Source organism: Phytophthora infestans, genomic scaffold, assembly GCF_000142945.1.
Source record: "Phytophthora infestans T30-4 supercont1.10 genomic scaffold, whole genome shotgun sequence".
NCBI classification, from domain to species: domain Eukaryota; phylum Oomycota; class Peronosporomycetes; order Peronosporales; family Peronosporaceae; genus Phytophthora; species Phytophthora infestans.
This window is the reverse complement of record NW_003303749.1, coordinates 248,623-263,772: the sequence shown is the minus strand read 5'-3', so window position 1 is coordinate 263,772 and position 15,150 is coordinate 248,623. Positions and strand designations below refer to the sequence as shown.

Here is a 15,150-nt window from a genome sequence, read left to right as displayed (position 1 = left end):
TAGGACGCTTCCATTTGTGGTAGCTGACCATTTATTCGCTGATGCTATTTTTAGAACGGACTCGTTGCGCTCGTTCCGAGCCGTAATGAATCTCGAAGACCAAACGATGACACTGAAAGGGACAGGAGATGTGATCCCGTTGGGCATCTCGAGAGTAGAAGAGACGTATGCTATCACGACGACCTCGACGGTGCGCGTAAATCCTGGTCACTTAGCGCTGGTCAAGACCAAAGTTCGCGGAAGGATGAAAGATCGTTCTACGGTTTTGGTGGAAGGCGGCCCTGAGACGGATGAGAACTTACGAGTGGCCCGAGCCCTGTGTACCGTAATGGGGGGACAGCACTAGTGGAAGTCTGTTACGCGTCTACCGAAGAGGTTGAAATACCGTCGGGTGCGTACGTAGCGGCCATGACTCTCGTTCCCAAATCGGCTTTTGAAGTAGAAGTTCGAAGTGGAACGACGAGCGAGATTAGTGCAGGGATAAGTGCTACTGACAACAATAAGTGAGCGAAGGAGGAGACTGTAGAAACGGAGATGACTGGCGCTATGCAGAACGAGGACGACGATGGTTTTCAAGTAGACTTCCAAGATTCGTCGCTGGGAGCTGAGCAAAGGGGTCTATTTGCCGAGATGCTAAGGGACTAAAGGATTTGTTCGTCGAGACGTCCACGAAACTGGGACGTACGGACCTCCTGACGCTCATCATTGATACGGGAACGAGCGTGCCGATAAAGCAACCTCCCTATCGTGTCTCGAAAGCAGAAGGGGGCGTAATGGAGGCTGAGATTCAAGCATATCTTGAGCTTGGCCTGATCAGGCCATCGAATAGCCCCTGGGCTAGACCCGTGCTAATGATTCGGAAACCCGACGGCGGGATTCGATTCTGCATTGATTACCAGAAGCTTAATGCGGTCACGGTCAAGGATAGCTATCCTATGCCGTTGATCGACGACGTTTTGGACGTCCTTGGAAACGCTAAGCTTTTTTCCACTATGGATATTGCGTCGGGGTACTGGAACGTCCCTATGGAACCGAGCAGTATGAAAAAGACGGCTTTTACGAGCAAATTTGGACTTTACGAATGGCTTTTTATGCCGTTTGGGTTATGCAACGCAGTTCCTGCTTTTGAACGAATGATGGAGAATGTTCTAATCGACCTGAAATGGAGAACGTGCCTCGTCAATCTGGACGACTGTGTCGTGTTTAGTGACGATTTTCCTACTCACCCAATCCGAGTAAGACAAGTGTTGGAACGATTCCGTGCGGCTGGATCTAAGCTAAAAATGAAGAAATGCCACTGGGGGCGTGACCGAGTAGCGCTCCTGGGACAAATAGTGACGCCTACGGGCATACCGCCGAACCCCGAGAAAGCGCAGGCAGTGATAACTATTGAAAGACCGCACGATCTTCACACCGTTCGTGCTTTCCTTGGATTAACGAGCTACTTCCGACGCTATATACCCGGGTTTGCTGATATTGCCGCCCCTTTGGAACGACGGAAGCAGAAAGAGGTTGACTTCAAATGGAACGAGGATTGCGAAACGGCGTTCCGGCAACAACAGCGGGCTCTGGTGAAACCTCCTATACTGATATATCCCAACTTTGACAAGAGGTTCAACATCTATGTGGATTTGTCTCATTTGGCGGTAGGGGCGTGTCTAATGCAACAAGTTGACAAACGTGACCGAGCGTTTGCCTACGCTAGTAAGATGCTGGAAGGATCGCAAAGGAATTGGATCAACAAGACCTGTGGCACCACCGAAATTGAATGCTGGGGAATCGTCTGGGCTACGCGAAAGTCAAGTGCTATCTAGACCACGGTGAATTTGACCTGTATACGGACCATCAAGCACTTATGTGGATCTTTCGTGACAACACAAGAACGTCGAATGCTAAGTTGGCACGATTGGGCTGCGGAGCTGTCACAACTGAGGTTTAAGGTGTATCACAAGCCTGGGACGTTCATGGGGCACGCCGATGGACTGTCGAGACTGTATCATCGCGCTGAGAAAGGAATCATGGGAACTATCACGATGAACGATCTCTTGAACGAAGAACGGAACGATCCTCCTGATAGGCTTGGAACGATCTCTTCGGAAGAGAACGAGGGCTCGAACGTGCCTGATGGTTCGGTTCCAGTCGGGGAGCAGGCCGAAGAGGTTATCCCTGCCAACGAACTCACCCAGGAAGAACAAGAAGAAGAACTACAAACAGGTGCCCCACCTATCCTACCCTCTACTATCGATGTGTTCGGATTGGATTATGACAAGTTCGTGAAAGAGCAAGAGCGAGTACCGTGGATACGTGCAATACGAGCCTTTCTAAAAGGCGTTGCTCTGGCCATGGATCCTCAACTGAGGGTGACGGTGCTAAAGATGTCCTTGCAGCGCTTGATGAAGAACGAGGTCCTAATGCGCCTCGTGCACTTAGGGGCTCGCGTCGGCCCTGCTCGAACAGTGACAGTTCCTGTCGTTCCTTTACCCTTTATCGAGACAGTTCTGAATTATTGTCACGCTGACATATTCTCGGCTCATTTAGGAAAGACGAAGACATTTGACTAAGTTAGACGCCATGCCTACTGGCACGGGTGGCGAAAGGACGTGGTCGAATACATGAAAGAATGTTCAATTTGCAGTGGTGGTAAAGGTCGGAGGCCCTGGATAGCCGGTCTGATGCAGAAGATGCCAATCCAGGAACTATCGGGACCTTTTTCATTACTGGTGGTTGACGTCGACGGTCCAGTGATGGTCACTCCACGGGGAAACAAGTATATGTTGGTGTTTGTAAATTACTTCATGAGATGGGCAGAAGCTTTCGCGGTTGCGTCGCTGGATACGATCTCCTTCGTGGACGCCATGCTTGAAGGTGTCATTTGTCGACATGGCGTTCCGGAACGATTGCTTAGTGACCGAGGAGCGAGCTTCACATCCGATTTGGCACGATCGTTATATCAGACGCTAGGGATAAAGAATTTGTTTGGAGCCGCCTACCACCCACAAACTCAGGGGTTGGTAGAACGATTCAATGGAACGTTGTTGGGAATGCTCAAGATGTTCGTGAGGGAAACTCAGACCGATTGGGATATCTATTTACCTCGGGTCTTGTTGGCTTATTGGACGGCTTACCATGAGGGCCTTGGAGACACTCCCTGCTTCAGCTTGTACGGTCGTGACCCGGTCCTGTCGATCGACTTGGCCTTCCTCAACACCGGAAAGGACTAGAAAAGCAACGAGATTGCCGCGTACCGAAGAAAGTTGTATCTGTCGCTACGTGACTCAAGGCGTCTGGTGGAACGACAGCTATTAAAGGCTCAAGATCGTCACGAGCAGCGGTTGAATAAACAAGTCAAGGTCGCGTATGAGGTGGGCGATCCCGTCTGGGTCTATCAGGTTTTCAGGGCAAAAGTTAGTAAAAATAAGACGAAGAAGTTGGCGATCTCTTGGCACGGTCCGTACCGTATTGTCGACCAAGTGAGGGAGAACGCCTTCAAGATCGCAATTCCTAAACTTCCCGACAGGGTCGTCGCTGTGAACGTGAATCGGCTGAAACGTTTCCGTGGCCGCTGGAGTCGACCGTTTGCGGGCGAAGTGCCCAGAGGGACAGCAGAGAATGTGGCAAGTGAGAGCGTGACAAGCGAGGATGTGACAGCCGGGAACGAGACAAGTAATCACGCGACAATTGAGGGCATAGCCAAGAATGAATTGCAATTGGAGGCTGGACCACTACAAGAAGAAGATCTGCCTCAGTCGAGTTTTGTGGAACGAGTGTCTATCGGGGGTGAGGAGACAGCTTTCACCGGTGTTTCGTCGCCCATCGTGGACGTCGTTGCTAAGAGAGTGGATAAGGGCGAGCTGCAGTACCTAGTACTGACGGTAACATACGAGACCTTTTGGTTACCTCGAACTGCTTTGTTCCCCAAATTCGGAACTTTGATAAGCGTCTTTGAGGGAGCCGACCGCAAAAAGAAGGGTCTACCGGAGATACGTCGAAGCGTCAGGTTGGTCGAAGCCAACGCTGGTGTGGACGACGCAGAAGTGGTTTTTAACTGGTCCGCCGGCTAGTTGGAACGAGTGAAGCGTGACCGCTTCACTCATTTTGGTGCTTGGGAACGTGTGAGTCTCAAGACACTAAACTGCATTTTGTCCTTACATATTGGAACGCTACGGAAATGGACACCCGGAGCGTGACATGAGGCATCAACAGAGCGCAGGACCATTTGGCGGGGCGGTTATGCCCGGGATTGACAAAGTTGGAACGCGGAAACACTGACTCGAGGAACGAGACAACTGGTTAGACATCAAGGAACGACCAAGGCTTGTAACGCGAAGATTAAATGGGTGTATTCGAGACGAAAAAACAAGACAGGAACGAGGACTAAAAACGACTCCGAATAGGAGGCTACTTCTTGGTGGCCTTCCCCTTCTTGGCTAAAACCTTTTTGGGAACGACCTTCTCGTCGTCTCCCCCGTCGTCGTCCTCAGCCTTAATCTCATCATCTTCTCCTTCGTCGTCGTCCTTCGGTTTGTACTCGTCCTCATCTTCGTCTTCGTCGTCGTTCTCGGCTTCTTCATCGTCATCCTCCCCGTCGTCAGCGTCGGCTTCAGCACTCTGAGAGTCGGCGGTGGCTGAGGTCACGACAGTAGCAGTCGGAACAGCAGCTTTAATTTCGTCCTCATCCTCCTCTTCGAGGTCCGACCACTCGCCACGTCTACGCTCCGTCTTAGTCGGTCCCCTAACTCCGGGGAGCTGATACGAACTGTTCTCCAGCTCTGTCGCGACTGTCAGCTGGGTTTGCTTCACCAGAGCGTTATTGATGAGGGTCTTCCAGGGCTCGTCACTAGTGACCCCCACCTACGTGTCACGAGGCGTCGCCGAGGACTGAAGATCGAGCCGAACGCGAGCCAAAGCCACCCTGGAGAGTCGATTGGCCGGCTTGGCCGTAGGGACCAAAGCCTCCGTCGTCTCTAACAGAACGCGAATACTCGGAATCCATACGCGTCGATCTGCACGAGCTCCAGAGCACTGTCGATCGTGGCCTGGTATCGTTCCGGATTCTTGTCTTTAAGCGAAGTTAACGTGTCCACGAGAGGTCCATCGTAGCGCAGACACTTCTTGCTATCGCGACCGGGCTGGCCTCCCATCCAGAACATCAGCGGGCATTTGTCAAGGAGCGTGAGAAATCCATAGAAGCCGCAGGTTTCGGTGCACAAGCTGATGAAGGCCACACGAGCTTGTACGGCGCGCATCTTGGCCTTTCGACGATTATTCTGCGCCATCTCCGACGCCAGAGGCGCGTAAAGGGCCCATTCCCAGGACGCCCGACGGTGCGACATCCAGAAACGCCAATGAGCGCGATAAATCGCGCGGAAGCGAAGCGGGTTGTACCATTGCGGACGCCCTGCCCCGTCCAAGGGTACGCGATGCACCAAGGCTTCTTTCCGACCGCCTTTGCCAGGATGAAGTAAACGGCAGCCTTTACGGAGTCGGGAGCGTCGAGATTTAAGTCGACCAACGCCTTGTACTCAGTAGAAGGAACGAGAGAAGATGTCGACTTGTCAGACTTGTCACTTCTCCGCAGTTTCTTGGACGTCTTGAATGGTGGAGACCCACTGCGAGTTCTCCGCTTGCCGCGAACAGGCTTCTTCGCAGTTGAGCCGGAGGGAGTAGTGAAAGCCTTAGCAGGTGCGGACGGCACGGGCGACACTTCTGGCTGAGACAGCATCGCTACCACGGGACCGCGCAGTGCGACGAAGGACCGACCTTCCAGTAAATCGTCGCCTAACTGCTCCATATGCTCCAGACCGGTAGATAGGCCGTTGCCACCCAGGTGCGATTTCAAAGCGACCCAGAACTCCCGCTTGATGGTCTTGGCGTCGTCTCCTGGCGCTCCATGTTCGTCGTAATCCAGCGCCGCGTTGATGAATCCCTTGAAACGCCGGCGCTCCGCGGCTGTGAGGCGCTTTGACATGTTGGCAGAAGAGCGATCGTAGCTGGGAGGTGTCCTTCGAGGAGATAGTTAAAAATTGGCGGATACGTCGCATTGGCTCGGTTGGTGGCTGACGGACATAGGAGAGAAGGTGCTCGCGACAGAGTGCCAAATTGGAACGACATGAAAGGAAACGACTTGGGTAACACTGACGCCATTTGGGAAGGGGGTGCCAACGGACGACGCCTGGAAGACCTTTCCTAACGGGCCTAGCGTCAGTCCGAAATGATGGAAGTGTTGGGGACGTGGCTCAATGCAGCGGTGACGGTGTCGCCTGTCATGAAGTTCTCCGAGATCGAAGCAGAGGCTGTGCCGTGGCACGAATTGTGGTGTGGGTGGTCACGACCCCTTTACGTAACATGGGATGGGCTTTCAGTGCGAGCCTAGTGGACTGTGGTCCTACCGTCGGCTCCTTCTGGTATACCTGAAGTGACCGATTTGTCACTACCGTCCGCGGAGCCAACGCTTAAGCGCTGCATCCTAAAGAATACGCGTGCATTTTGGTCACGTTAACGTTCCTCGTTCCCATGGCTGTATTACGGAGCTACGAATCCCGTTTTAGCATCTTTGGACAGCTGTGTCTCAAATGGTGCGAGGCGTGGAACCACTCGATCTGTCTCTTCGTTCCAGATGTAATTCAACTGATTGGGACGTCGTGCTGTCGATATACGAGGGCGATTGCCGAGGCTGCGGCTGCATCTATCGATCGCGTGGGCGAGTACCTGATTGGCGTATGTCTAGTGGGACAACTGCTAATGTCGCTCGTATTCTACCTCCCTAGAGTGGTTTATGAAGGCGTGGAAGTAGTACTATGCGGTTGGATGGGCGTAGCGTTAGTCACCTTAATGGTGAATGTGATACTGGAGTTCTCAGTCGCGTGTCTCTACGGTAACATGTTCGTCTTAGCTCTAGGCTGCTATAGCCATCCTACGAAGTACTATTGGGCGCGGCAAGCGAGGGGGGCCGACGGTTCTAGAATTGCGACTGCTCAACGATGCTGGACTATGCTCGAAGACCGAAAGGAACGCCGGGAAAAGCGAGAGAGAGCTAGCCTTGACCTTTTGCAATCAGGTCCTAAAGAGAAAGTGATGCTGGCTCGCGAAGATCCAGACTTGGCCCCGATTAGAGCGACATCGTTCGTTCCGGATCTGCCTGTCGACTCGGCTATCGGACCTTCTGGAGAGGAGAGGGCTCGGCGAGGACTCCTAGCGGCAGTCGGGGAGAAATATCACGGTCTTCGGTTAGAGGAAGGACTCGCTATTCTGGCTGACTGCCTGCGGCAATTCAGCGAGCGGCGTAAGAAGAGTGCTAAGCTCGAAAGTTGAAAGGAGCGTCGAGAAAGAAGAGAGAGAGAGAGCTAGCCTTGGCCATTTGCGTGCAGGTCCTGACGGTAAAGCGTCGACGGCGCAAGAAAATTCGGATTCAACCTCTATTGGAACGACGTCGATCGTTCCAGATATGTATGTCGACTCGGCGATCAGACCTGCTGGAAAGGATGAGGCTCGGCGAGGACTCCGAGCGGCAGTCGGGGAGAAATGTCACGGTCTTCTGCTAGAGGAAGGACTCGCTATTCTGGATGACTGCCTGCGGCAAATCAGCGAGCGGCGTAAGAAGAGTGTCAGGCCCGATCAGTCTCTTTTCCCTTCGCCGACTACCTCGTCCCTAGTCTAAAATGGAACGAAGGGGCTCATACAGTGGTACGCTGACGCCGTTTACAAACTACGACTAGAGGTACTGGTGCTGGTAGGAGGTACTTTGGTAAGTTCGAGGGCTGGTAAGGAAGCTCTCAGTCGTGAATTTCCTTCTTTTACGAGATCGCTCAAGAAAAAGAAATAAGAAACAAGTATATTTTACTCATCTATTACGTCTAAGCTCCTTCGTCGGCTTTTACAAGATACACGACCCCGACAAGAGAAGGAGACCACGACAGCTTGCAAAGCACAATGGCACTACCAGCGTAGTCTGACACCCACTTCATTAATCCAAGCCAGATCCGACAACCGCATTCAGCTCTTGACAACCATAGGCTTGTATCAAACTCTGACAACCACTACTAGTAAAAAAAAATCGTCAAGCTTAGACACAGCGCTGCCTATGGTACTTTTCTTACTGTAGGGGGGCCAGCTTCGCGCGTTTTTTCTAACGTTCTTTTAGGGTTGTTTGGTGCTAAACGTTGCTTGGTGCCGAATATTTAAAGCTCAACAAGTTCTTGTTTGGTGCCACTATCCTTGACCATTCCAAAAACTATTGAGTACACCTTTCATCTTTTCCGATGTACAAAGTGCATGCAATATCAGGAGGGAGGACCCATTAACCCACTAATAATGGCCATTATCGTTCTGCGTACTCATAGTTTACCTGGCCTAGGGCCTCTAACCTGCAGTTACCGCGAACCCCTTTCGATGGCTAAACAGACATCGCCATTTTAATTGTGCTATGTGGCTGGTAGTCACGCACCTCGAAGTCCTCAAACGTAAATTCGTCAATGCTTGAGGTCTTTTCAGGGTTGATGTGAAGTGTCGGGAACGGGCACGGTGTACGCGTAAGCTGTTTCTGAAGCGGTTCCACATGGTTTAGATACACGTGTGCATCACCGATGACGTGGATAAACTCGCCAGGCTTTAGGCCTGTCACTTGTGCTACCAGTCGCGTAAGAAGCGCGTAGCTGGCGATGTTGAAAGGTACACCAAGTCCCATGTCGGCCGAGCGCTGATACATTTGGCAAGACAATTCCCCATTGGCCACGTAGAACTGGCAGAACATGTGGCACGGCGGCAGTGCCATCTCGTTGAGATCTGAGGGATTCCACGCCGAGAGCACAATCCGTCGGTCAGTCGGATTCGTACGCAGCTTGTGAATCACCTCAGCAAGCTGGTCCACGCCTTTGCCAGTGTAGTCCGCATGCATGTCCGTGTACTTGGCGCCAAAGTGGCGCCACTGAAAGCCGTAAACAGGTCCAAGGTCACCAACCTCCCGATGCTGAAGTCCTCGACTATCCAGGTACTCGCGAGATCCATTACCGTCCCAGATGTGAATATCTTTCTGCTGCAAAGTGTGTGCACTCGTGTCGCCACTAATGAACCACAAAAGCTCCTCGGCTACACCTCGCCAAAAGACCCTCTTGGTTGTCAGCAATGGGAACACATTGTTCCTCAGGCTAAATCTCATCTGTGCCCCAAAGACTGACAACGTGCCCGTTCCTGTGCGGTCTTCACGCTTGGCTCCTTGCGTCAGAATTTTCCGGATCAAGTCCAAGTACTGCATCTCCTCGTGAGGCGTCGTGTTGTCCACTAGCAATGCCGATTCTACAGCTTTTACCTCTCCAGTCTTTCTTTCCCACTCGACAAAGTGAAACTGCACTCCGTTTTCCTCCTTGACTTCGGATTCCTCCGCCACTTTAAAGTTTTGCTCGAGTTGCTCCAGCGGAAAAAAAGCATCACATTCGAACTGGCCCTTGACTCTTGTCAAGTGCACCTTAGTGCAACTTGGATAGCTCAGAGCCTCAGCGTACACAGCGCCGCCGCCAATGACGAAGACCTGGTCCACTTTGTCTCCCTGCTCCTGCACGAGCTTCAGCGCCTCACGAAAGCTGGCAGCGACTCCCACAGTATCAGGTATCTCTTGTTTATTTCTGTAGCTGGAGTCACGAGTCAGCACCACGTTGTAGCGCTTGGGCATGGGCCGAACCTTGGCTGGTAGTGACTCCCACGTCTTGCGCCCCATGATAACTGCGTGCTGCACCGAAGAGTCCGGAGAGGCCGTGGTCAATGCGCGAAAGTGCTTCATGTCGGAGGGAAGGCGCCACGGGATATGTTGGCGCAGGCCGATGCCACCCGTGGTCTCGAGAGCTGCCACAACGACACGAATTGATTGCTCCGTCATAGCGGTCGCTGTAGTTGCTCTCTGGTCGGACGTTCTTGTATTGTGGAGAGAGGCGAATGATGGACGAATGGCGATGCGCCACATAATTGATACGCAAAAAACTATGGTTCAAGTAAAATCAGTAAAACCAACTCAAAATTTGATAGAAGGTCACTTACATGTACCACCACTGGTGGGTCAATATTGTACTACTCACATGGACCGTCACGTGGGCCCGTTGGCTTCATTGAATGGTTTGGGCTCACAAGGCGCTTTTGCCGAAAAACAAGTCTCAAGCAGCATCCTTGGTACAGCGTTGGAAGCTGGAAAACCGTGTTCCTGCGTGCTCCCAGTGTTGCGTTGGCGTACATAAATAATTATAAAGTTGCAGCCGGTGGCCCTCTGTGGATGTTCAAAGTCTACCACTGAAGGTTACGCGTGACGTGTTCACTTCACACCTGACCCAGCGTTACGACGCTGAACGGCGAGTGCTAAAGTAGCGCAATTCATTGGCAACAGTCTTCGGTTGCACTGGGTCTGTAACGCGCGCTGTAACCTCTCCCTGCAGACGAACGCGACTCGACCGGAGACTGTGGAGGAGAGTGAGCGACAGGCAAGTCATATCGCGGACGGCCGGCGTGGGGGTTTCACCTTGATTTCAGCAGTGAAAGGACAACATCTAACCGAGCACATAGCAAGATCCTACAACCTTTCTGCATTGATGCCAAAACTTCCGCAAGTACGAGTAAAATGTCGATCAGTATTAAATACACTGTATGATTCGATATATATCAGGATAGCGCAGAAGAACTGTGCTGCTACTACGGTACTGAAGAGACGTGCAACCGCCGACCGTTGATCCCGCTTCTCTGCCGGGCATACATTTTTCCATACAAAGCGATCAACGTGCCCTTTCGGGACAAAACGTATCCATCGACGCCATCTCTGATTGGCTCAAATCGACGGAAACCGCCACGAAACGTTCCACTCATTCGATCTTGTGGAGCCGCAGGGGAAACTCAAGCACAAGTTGTGGGCTTCGTGGGACGTGGCACAGCACTCGCAAAACGCCCTCGTACTGCTCAAGCCAGAGTCCAAACGCTCGTTCAACGCCCATTCAACGCTCGAGCAACGGCTGATACCGACATGAACCGTAAGCTGGAGCTCATGGAGCTGGACAGCGGCGGCGCCAGCCCTAACAGCAGCAACAGTGGAAGCCCCAGTCCGACTCTCGACCTGCTGCATCGCTCTGATTCGAGTAGCAGTAACCAGGGGGGTGAGATGCCTCTTGTCGGGGTTGCCCACAACCCAGACGTACGTCGTCTGCCTTTCTCTATTTGTAGTGATAGTATTTTCACGTAGACGTTTGTTACAGCTGAGTTATTTGAGGGCAACTGCAACACATGGAGGCAGCAGCACGACCAGCAGCAAGTATGGCAGCCCCGAGGAGTCATTTGGTGAAGAGGACGAGGACAACAACAAGAAGACGGCGCGTCGCAAGACCGACTCCAACAGCAAGCGTCCGTGGACACGCGAGGAGAATGACAAGCTCATGCAACTCGTCAAGCAGTACGGCGCCAAGCGCTGGTCTCTCATCGCCATGCACCTGCCAGGCCGTGTCGGTAAGCAATGCCGTGAGAGATGGCACAACCACTTGAATCCGTCGGTCCGCAAGGACGCATGGACGGCTGAAGAGGACTATGTCATCTTCGAGTGCCACAAGAATGTGGGCAACCAATGGGCCGAGATTTCCAAGATGTTGCCTGGCAGGACGGACAATGCCATCAAAAACCGCTACTACTCGACCATGCGTCGCATGCAGAGGCAGTCAATCCGCAAAAAAGGTCCCATGCGTGATGGCAAGAGCATCCGCGTGGCGTCAGTCACGTCGTCTCCCGTGCAAAACAACAACCAAATGGGTCCTGCTCCCAGCCAGCGATCTTTGACTGGCATGCAACACCAGTTGCCACCGCAACAACAGCTTCCGCACCGAGGGGTGAGTTTCCAATCCACATATCAACGGCTCTTCTCGGAGGCCTCTGGGGACGCCGCACGCGTGAGTCCCGCTGCTTCGAATTAATTGGAGAGGATCGATACTAACTATTATGGTGTTGATATATAATGCAGGATGGCAACTCGATAGTGGACTTTGAACGTTCAAACATGATGTCCGCATCACTACGACAACCCACGATGGTCTACCCGCTAAACGGAGGTAGCTTTTCAAACGGGATGAACCCGGACTATAGTCGTCCCATGTCCATGACGTCGTCTCCCTGCTCGGTGTCCCCCGCCGATGATCTGAATCATAACAGCCAGAACGAGACCTTTGACTACGTTCCGATGCAATCTTCGATCCAGCGTGTACGGTCATCTAGTCCGGTTGTGATGGGCACTCCTCCTTCGACGTCAATAGGCATGATGAACTCACCTTACGGCTCGCCTGCAAGTCACATCCAACAGCAACAGCCTGGCAACTACATGATGGCAGGAAACCCATATTCTAACAACAACGTGCGTGGGATGTACTTTGGGACGTCTGGGCTTGCTCAGCAATACCGTCCTGATGCCCCTGTAAACGTCCCACACAAGCGCCTCCTCGACGTCCAGGGTTCACAACGTGATATGTGGAAGAATGATAGCCCTGTATCGGTAGCAGCACCGATATTCCGCGGTATGCCGGCGACGCACATGCAGCAAGGTCAAGTCAGCGAACCGATGGCATTGCAGCAGTCCAAGCCAGCTTCCATGCCACTGTATAGGCAAGCGCCGAATATGGGTCACTTCAACAGCATGGAGCAGGTATGGACGGATGATGCATATCTGTGATTGGACCGCCATTGTGGCATGCTCCTGATAGACTGCATGAAACAAATTTAAAGTTATTACTTACCAAAGACAGTGGCTTCTCTTACTCTTTACTTGGTTAACTTTTTTCGCTTGATCTACAGCGGTTTCACGTTAGGTAGCTGTAGCTCCTGATCGAGTTGCTTATTAAATAGCACCACTTGTTGACAGGGATTGATATTAAAATGAATTTTTTTCAGACTAATATATTAGCTGATATTACATGTACCAAAATGTCAAACTAATAGCTGACTATTAGTTTGAAAAAGGCGCCAAAACAAGCTAATATTAATGATAATAATAACGAAGTATTAATATGAGACTACGTCAAACAAAATGATACTTACGAACCATTCAGAGTTATCGAGATAATCGAGCTTAAAGTTAGCCAATTGATTTTCGCAATTAGCCGAAACCGTGACATTTATTGTAAACTTCCATCGCAAAAACTGTAAAAAAACCTTTATTCAATTGCTTTTAACAAGGGCTTTTAAATATTACTTGAATCTTTAAAATTGAAAAGGTATTGAGCTCACAGCACTCCTAAAATGTATCGTCATTTCGAGGGCCCATAAATGGAGATAATATTTTTTAGCGACCACAACTTCTTCAGTTTTAAGCATTCTGTAGCTTATAAGAGCTCAAGAGATAGCCGTTTTCGTTTAATCGCGATTCCTACTTAGGTTCGTAAGTATCATTTTGTTTTGGGTGGTCTCATATGTCGACCACCAATATTATTTGGATTCTGTTTGGACCACAAGAGGTCCTCATAGGCTACTAGGTTGGTAACCAGCATCCATGCGGCGGATCTCCTCCCGATTGTGCTTCAAGAGCACCTGCATCTCAGCGCGACGATTGTCCGTTCGGGTCCGCAGGCTGCTCATTACGATGCCGCCAGTAGAAAAAAACGCGCTCTTGAAACGCGTTCGATGGCGATCTTCCCAACCAGACGCGCGCTAGAGCCGCAATAGATGGGATCAGAGTGGATCCAATCTCCCGAAACCAGCGCAAAATATCGACGTGCTTACAGACAGCCTCGACATTCCAGCAGTAGACCCCTTCGCGTCAAACCATCAGCATAGCTGTCAGACTGTCCATGGTTGTAGTAGGTTTAGGAGCTTGGTGCAGCACCATGGAGACCCAGGCCACAGAATATTGCAGCCATTTCTCCAGGATCTTGTCCGCTTGGTCGTGTAGTGTTGATAGCGACGTGACTCCAGCATTGGTCATTGGGACGGCAGCTCCGCAGATTGTCGTATCGTCCTCAGCACTTGGCACGAGATTCAGATTTGGCAGCGTATTGGTGGTTTCGCTTTGAATGGCCCCACGTGAAGCTTGGCTTTGTGTGCAGTACACTTCGCGATGCGCGTCACGGAGCAACCGTTTTCCTGACGCAATAATGGAATCGGCGGCAACTATTTCCGTTGTTTCAATATTTTTGCTGGCAGCATCATGCTGGAAGGGCGGCCGAGCTAGCGTCTCAATGGATGACTTCGTCCGAGGGTCCAGAAGAAGAGTCATTACCATCTCTGCAGTAACGTTGGCAATGCGCTGTTTGATCTGGCCTTTCAATCGTGCGAGGCAAGTCTGTGTGAGAGGCGTGGGGTCGGTAGCTACAACATCAAAGCGCGGGAACGTCTTCACTGCTGTAGTCGTCGTCCGAGGCGACTCGAGGTCACAGACCGAGAAAACACCGCTGTTCAGACGATCAGCAGCGGACTTCAGGAGTACAAATAGCTCCGAGGCGACGAGCTCACTACTCTGCACTTCAAACCGCGCTAAATCTCCAGTAGGTCGGCAGATTGCTTCCATCTCCACCAACAAGCGCCACGCCGCGAGAGCTAGACGGTCAAACCCAGTCGCGTCATCTCCCTTCTTACACTTTTGAAAGTACACGGAGAATGTCTTGTAGTTCACGATGGTCCTCTGAAACAGCTTGAGCGTGAATCCTACGCGAGTATCACAGTCCACTACGGTCTTCAGTTTCGGTAGTTTGAAGAGCGCCTGCACTCCTTCCAATCACTTGCAGCGCAACTGCGTGCTAAAGTAGTTGTTCAAAGCACGAACGTTCTTAATAAGGTCTCGGCCTTCCTCGAAGGCTCCACCAACAGTACAGTAGTGCTGCTCGCGCTTTCGAGTGTTCGTCACCGGATCATAGACCTCAACCGTTTCCTTATTCTCCCGAAGGCCCATCGCGTATAGCAAACACAAATTCAAGACATGCATCGAGCAATTCGTCTGGGATGACTCCACGAAGGGTTTGGATACCTTCCGGGCAGCAGAGGCCGTATCGGACACGGAAAGCGGAACCATCTTCTCGATGTCAACGCCGTAGACATCTAGCGTGCGGGTGCAGATCATACGCTTGCCATCACCAGCTACGTGGGATGAATTACCGACTGTGAGAAGTAAAGCAATCTCACGGTGCTTCCAAGACTGGTCAATGAACGAAATCG

General features: G+C 51.6%; 2 protein-coding genes across 2 annotated transcripts; one reads left to right on the top strand and one right to left on the bottom strand.

The window, feature by feature from the left end:
- Positions 1 to 7,853: 7,853 nt before the first annotated feature.
- On the bottom strand, positions 7,854 to 9,868 carry PITG_06749 (bifunctional dihydrofolate reductase-thymidylate synthase 2; the record flags this gene model as incomplete). The annotated part of the gene is made up of 2 exons (XM_002904695.1): positions 7,854 to 7,958; positions 8,444 to 9,868. The coding sequence occupies 2 exons, from the start codon at positions 9,866 to 9,868 to the stop codon at positions 7,854 to 7,856; spliced, it is 1,530 nt and encodes a 509-aa protein (XP_002904741.1).
- A 1,059-nt stretch (positions 9,869 to 10,927) lies between these two features.
- Positions 10,928 to 12,980, top strand: PITG_06748 (myb-like DNA-binding protein, putative; the record flags this gene model as incomplete). Its single annotated transcript, XM_002904694.1, has 5 exons — positions 10,928 to 11,161; positions 11,223 to 11,903; positions 11,975 to 12,211; positions 12,311 to 12,649; positions 12,954 to 12,980. 5 exons carry the CDS (start codon positions 10,994 to 10,996, stop codon positions 12,978 to 12,980), a joined length of 1,452 nt encoding a protein of 483 aa, XP_002904740.1.
- Between the last annotated feature and the right edge of the window lie 2,170 nt (positions 12,981 to 15,150).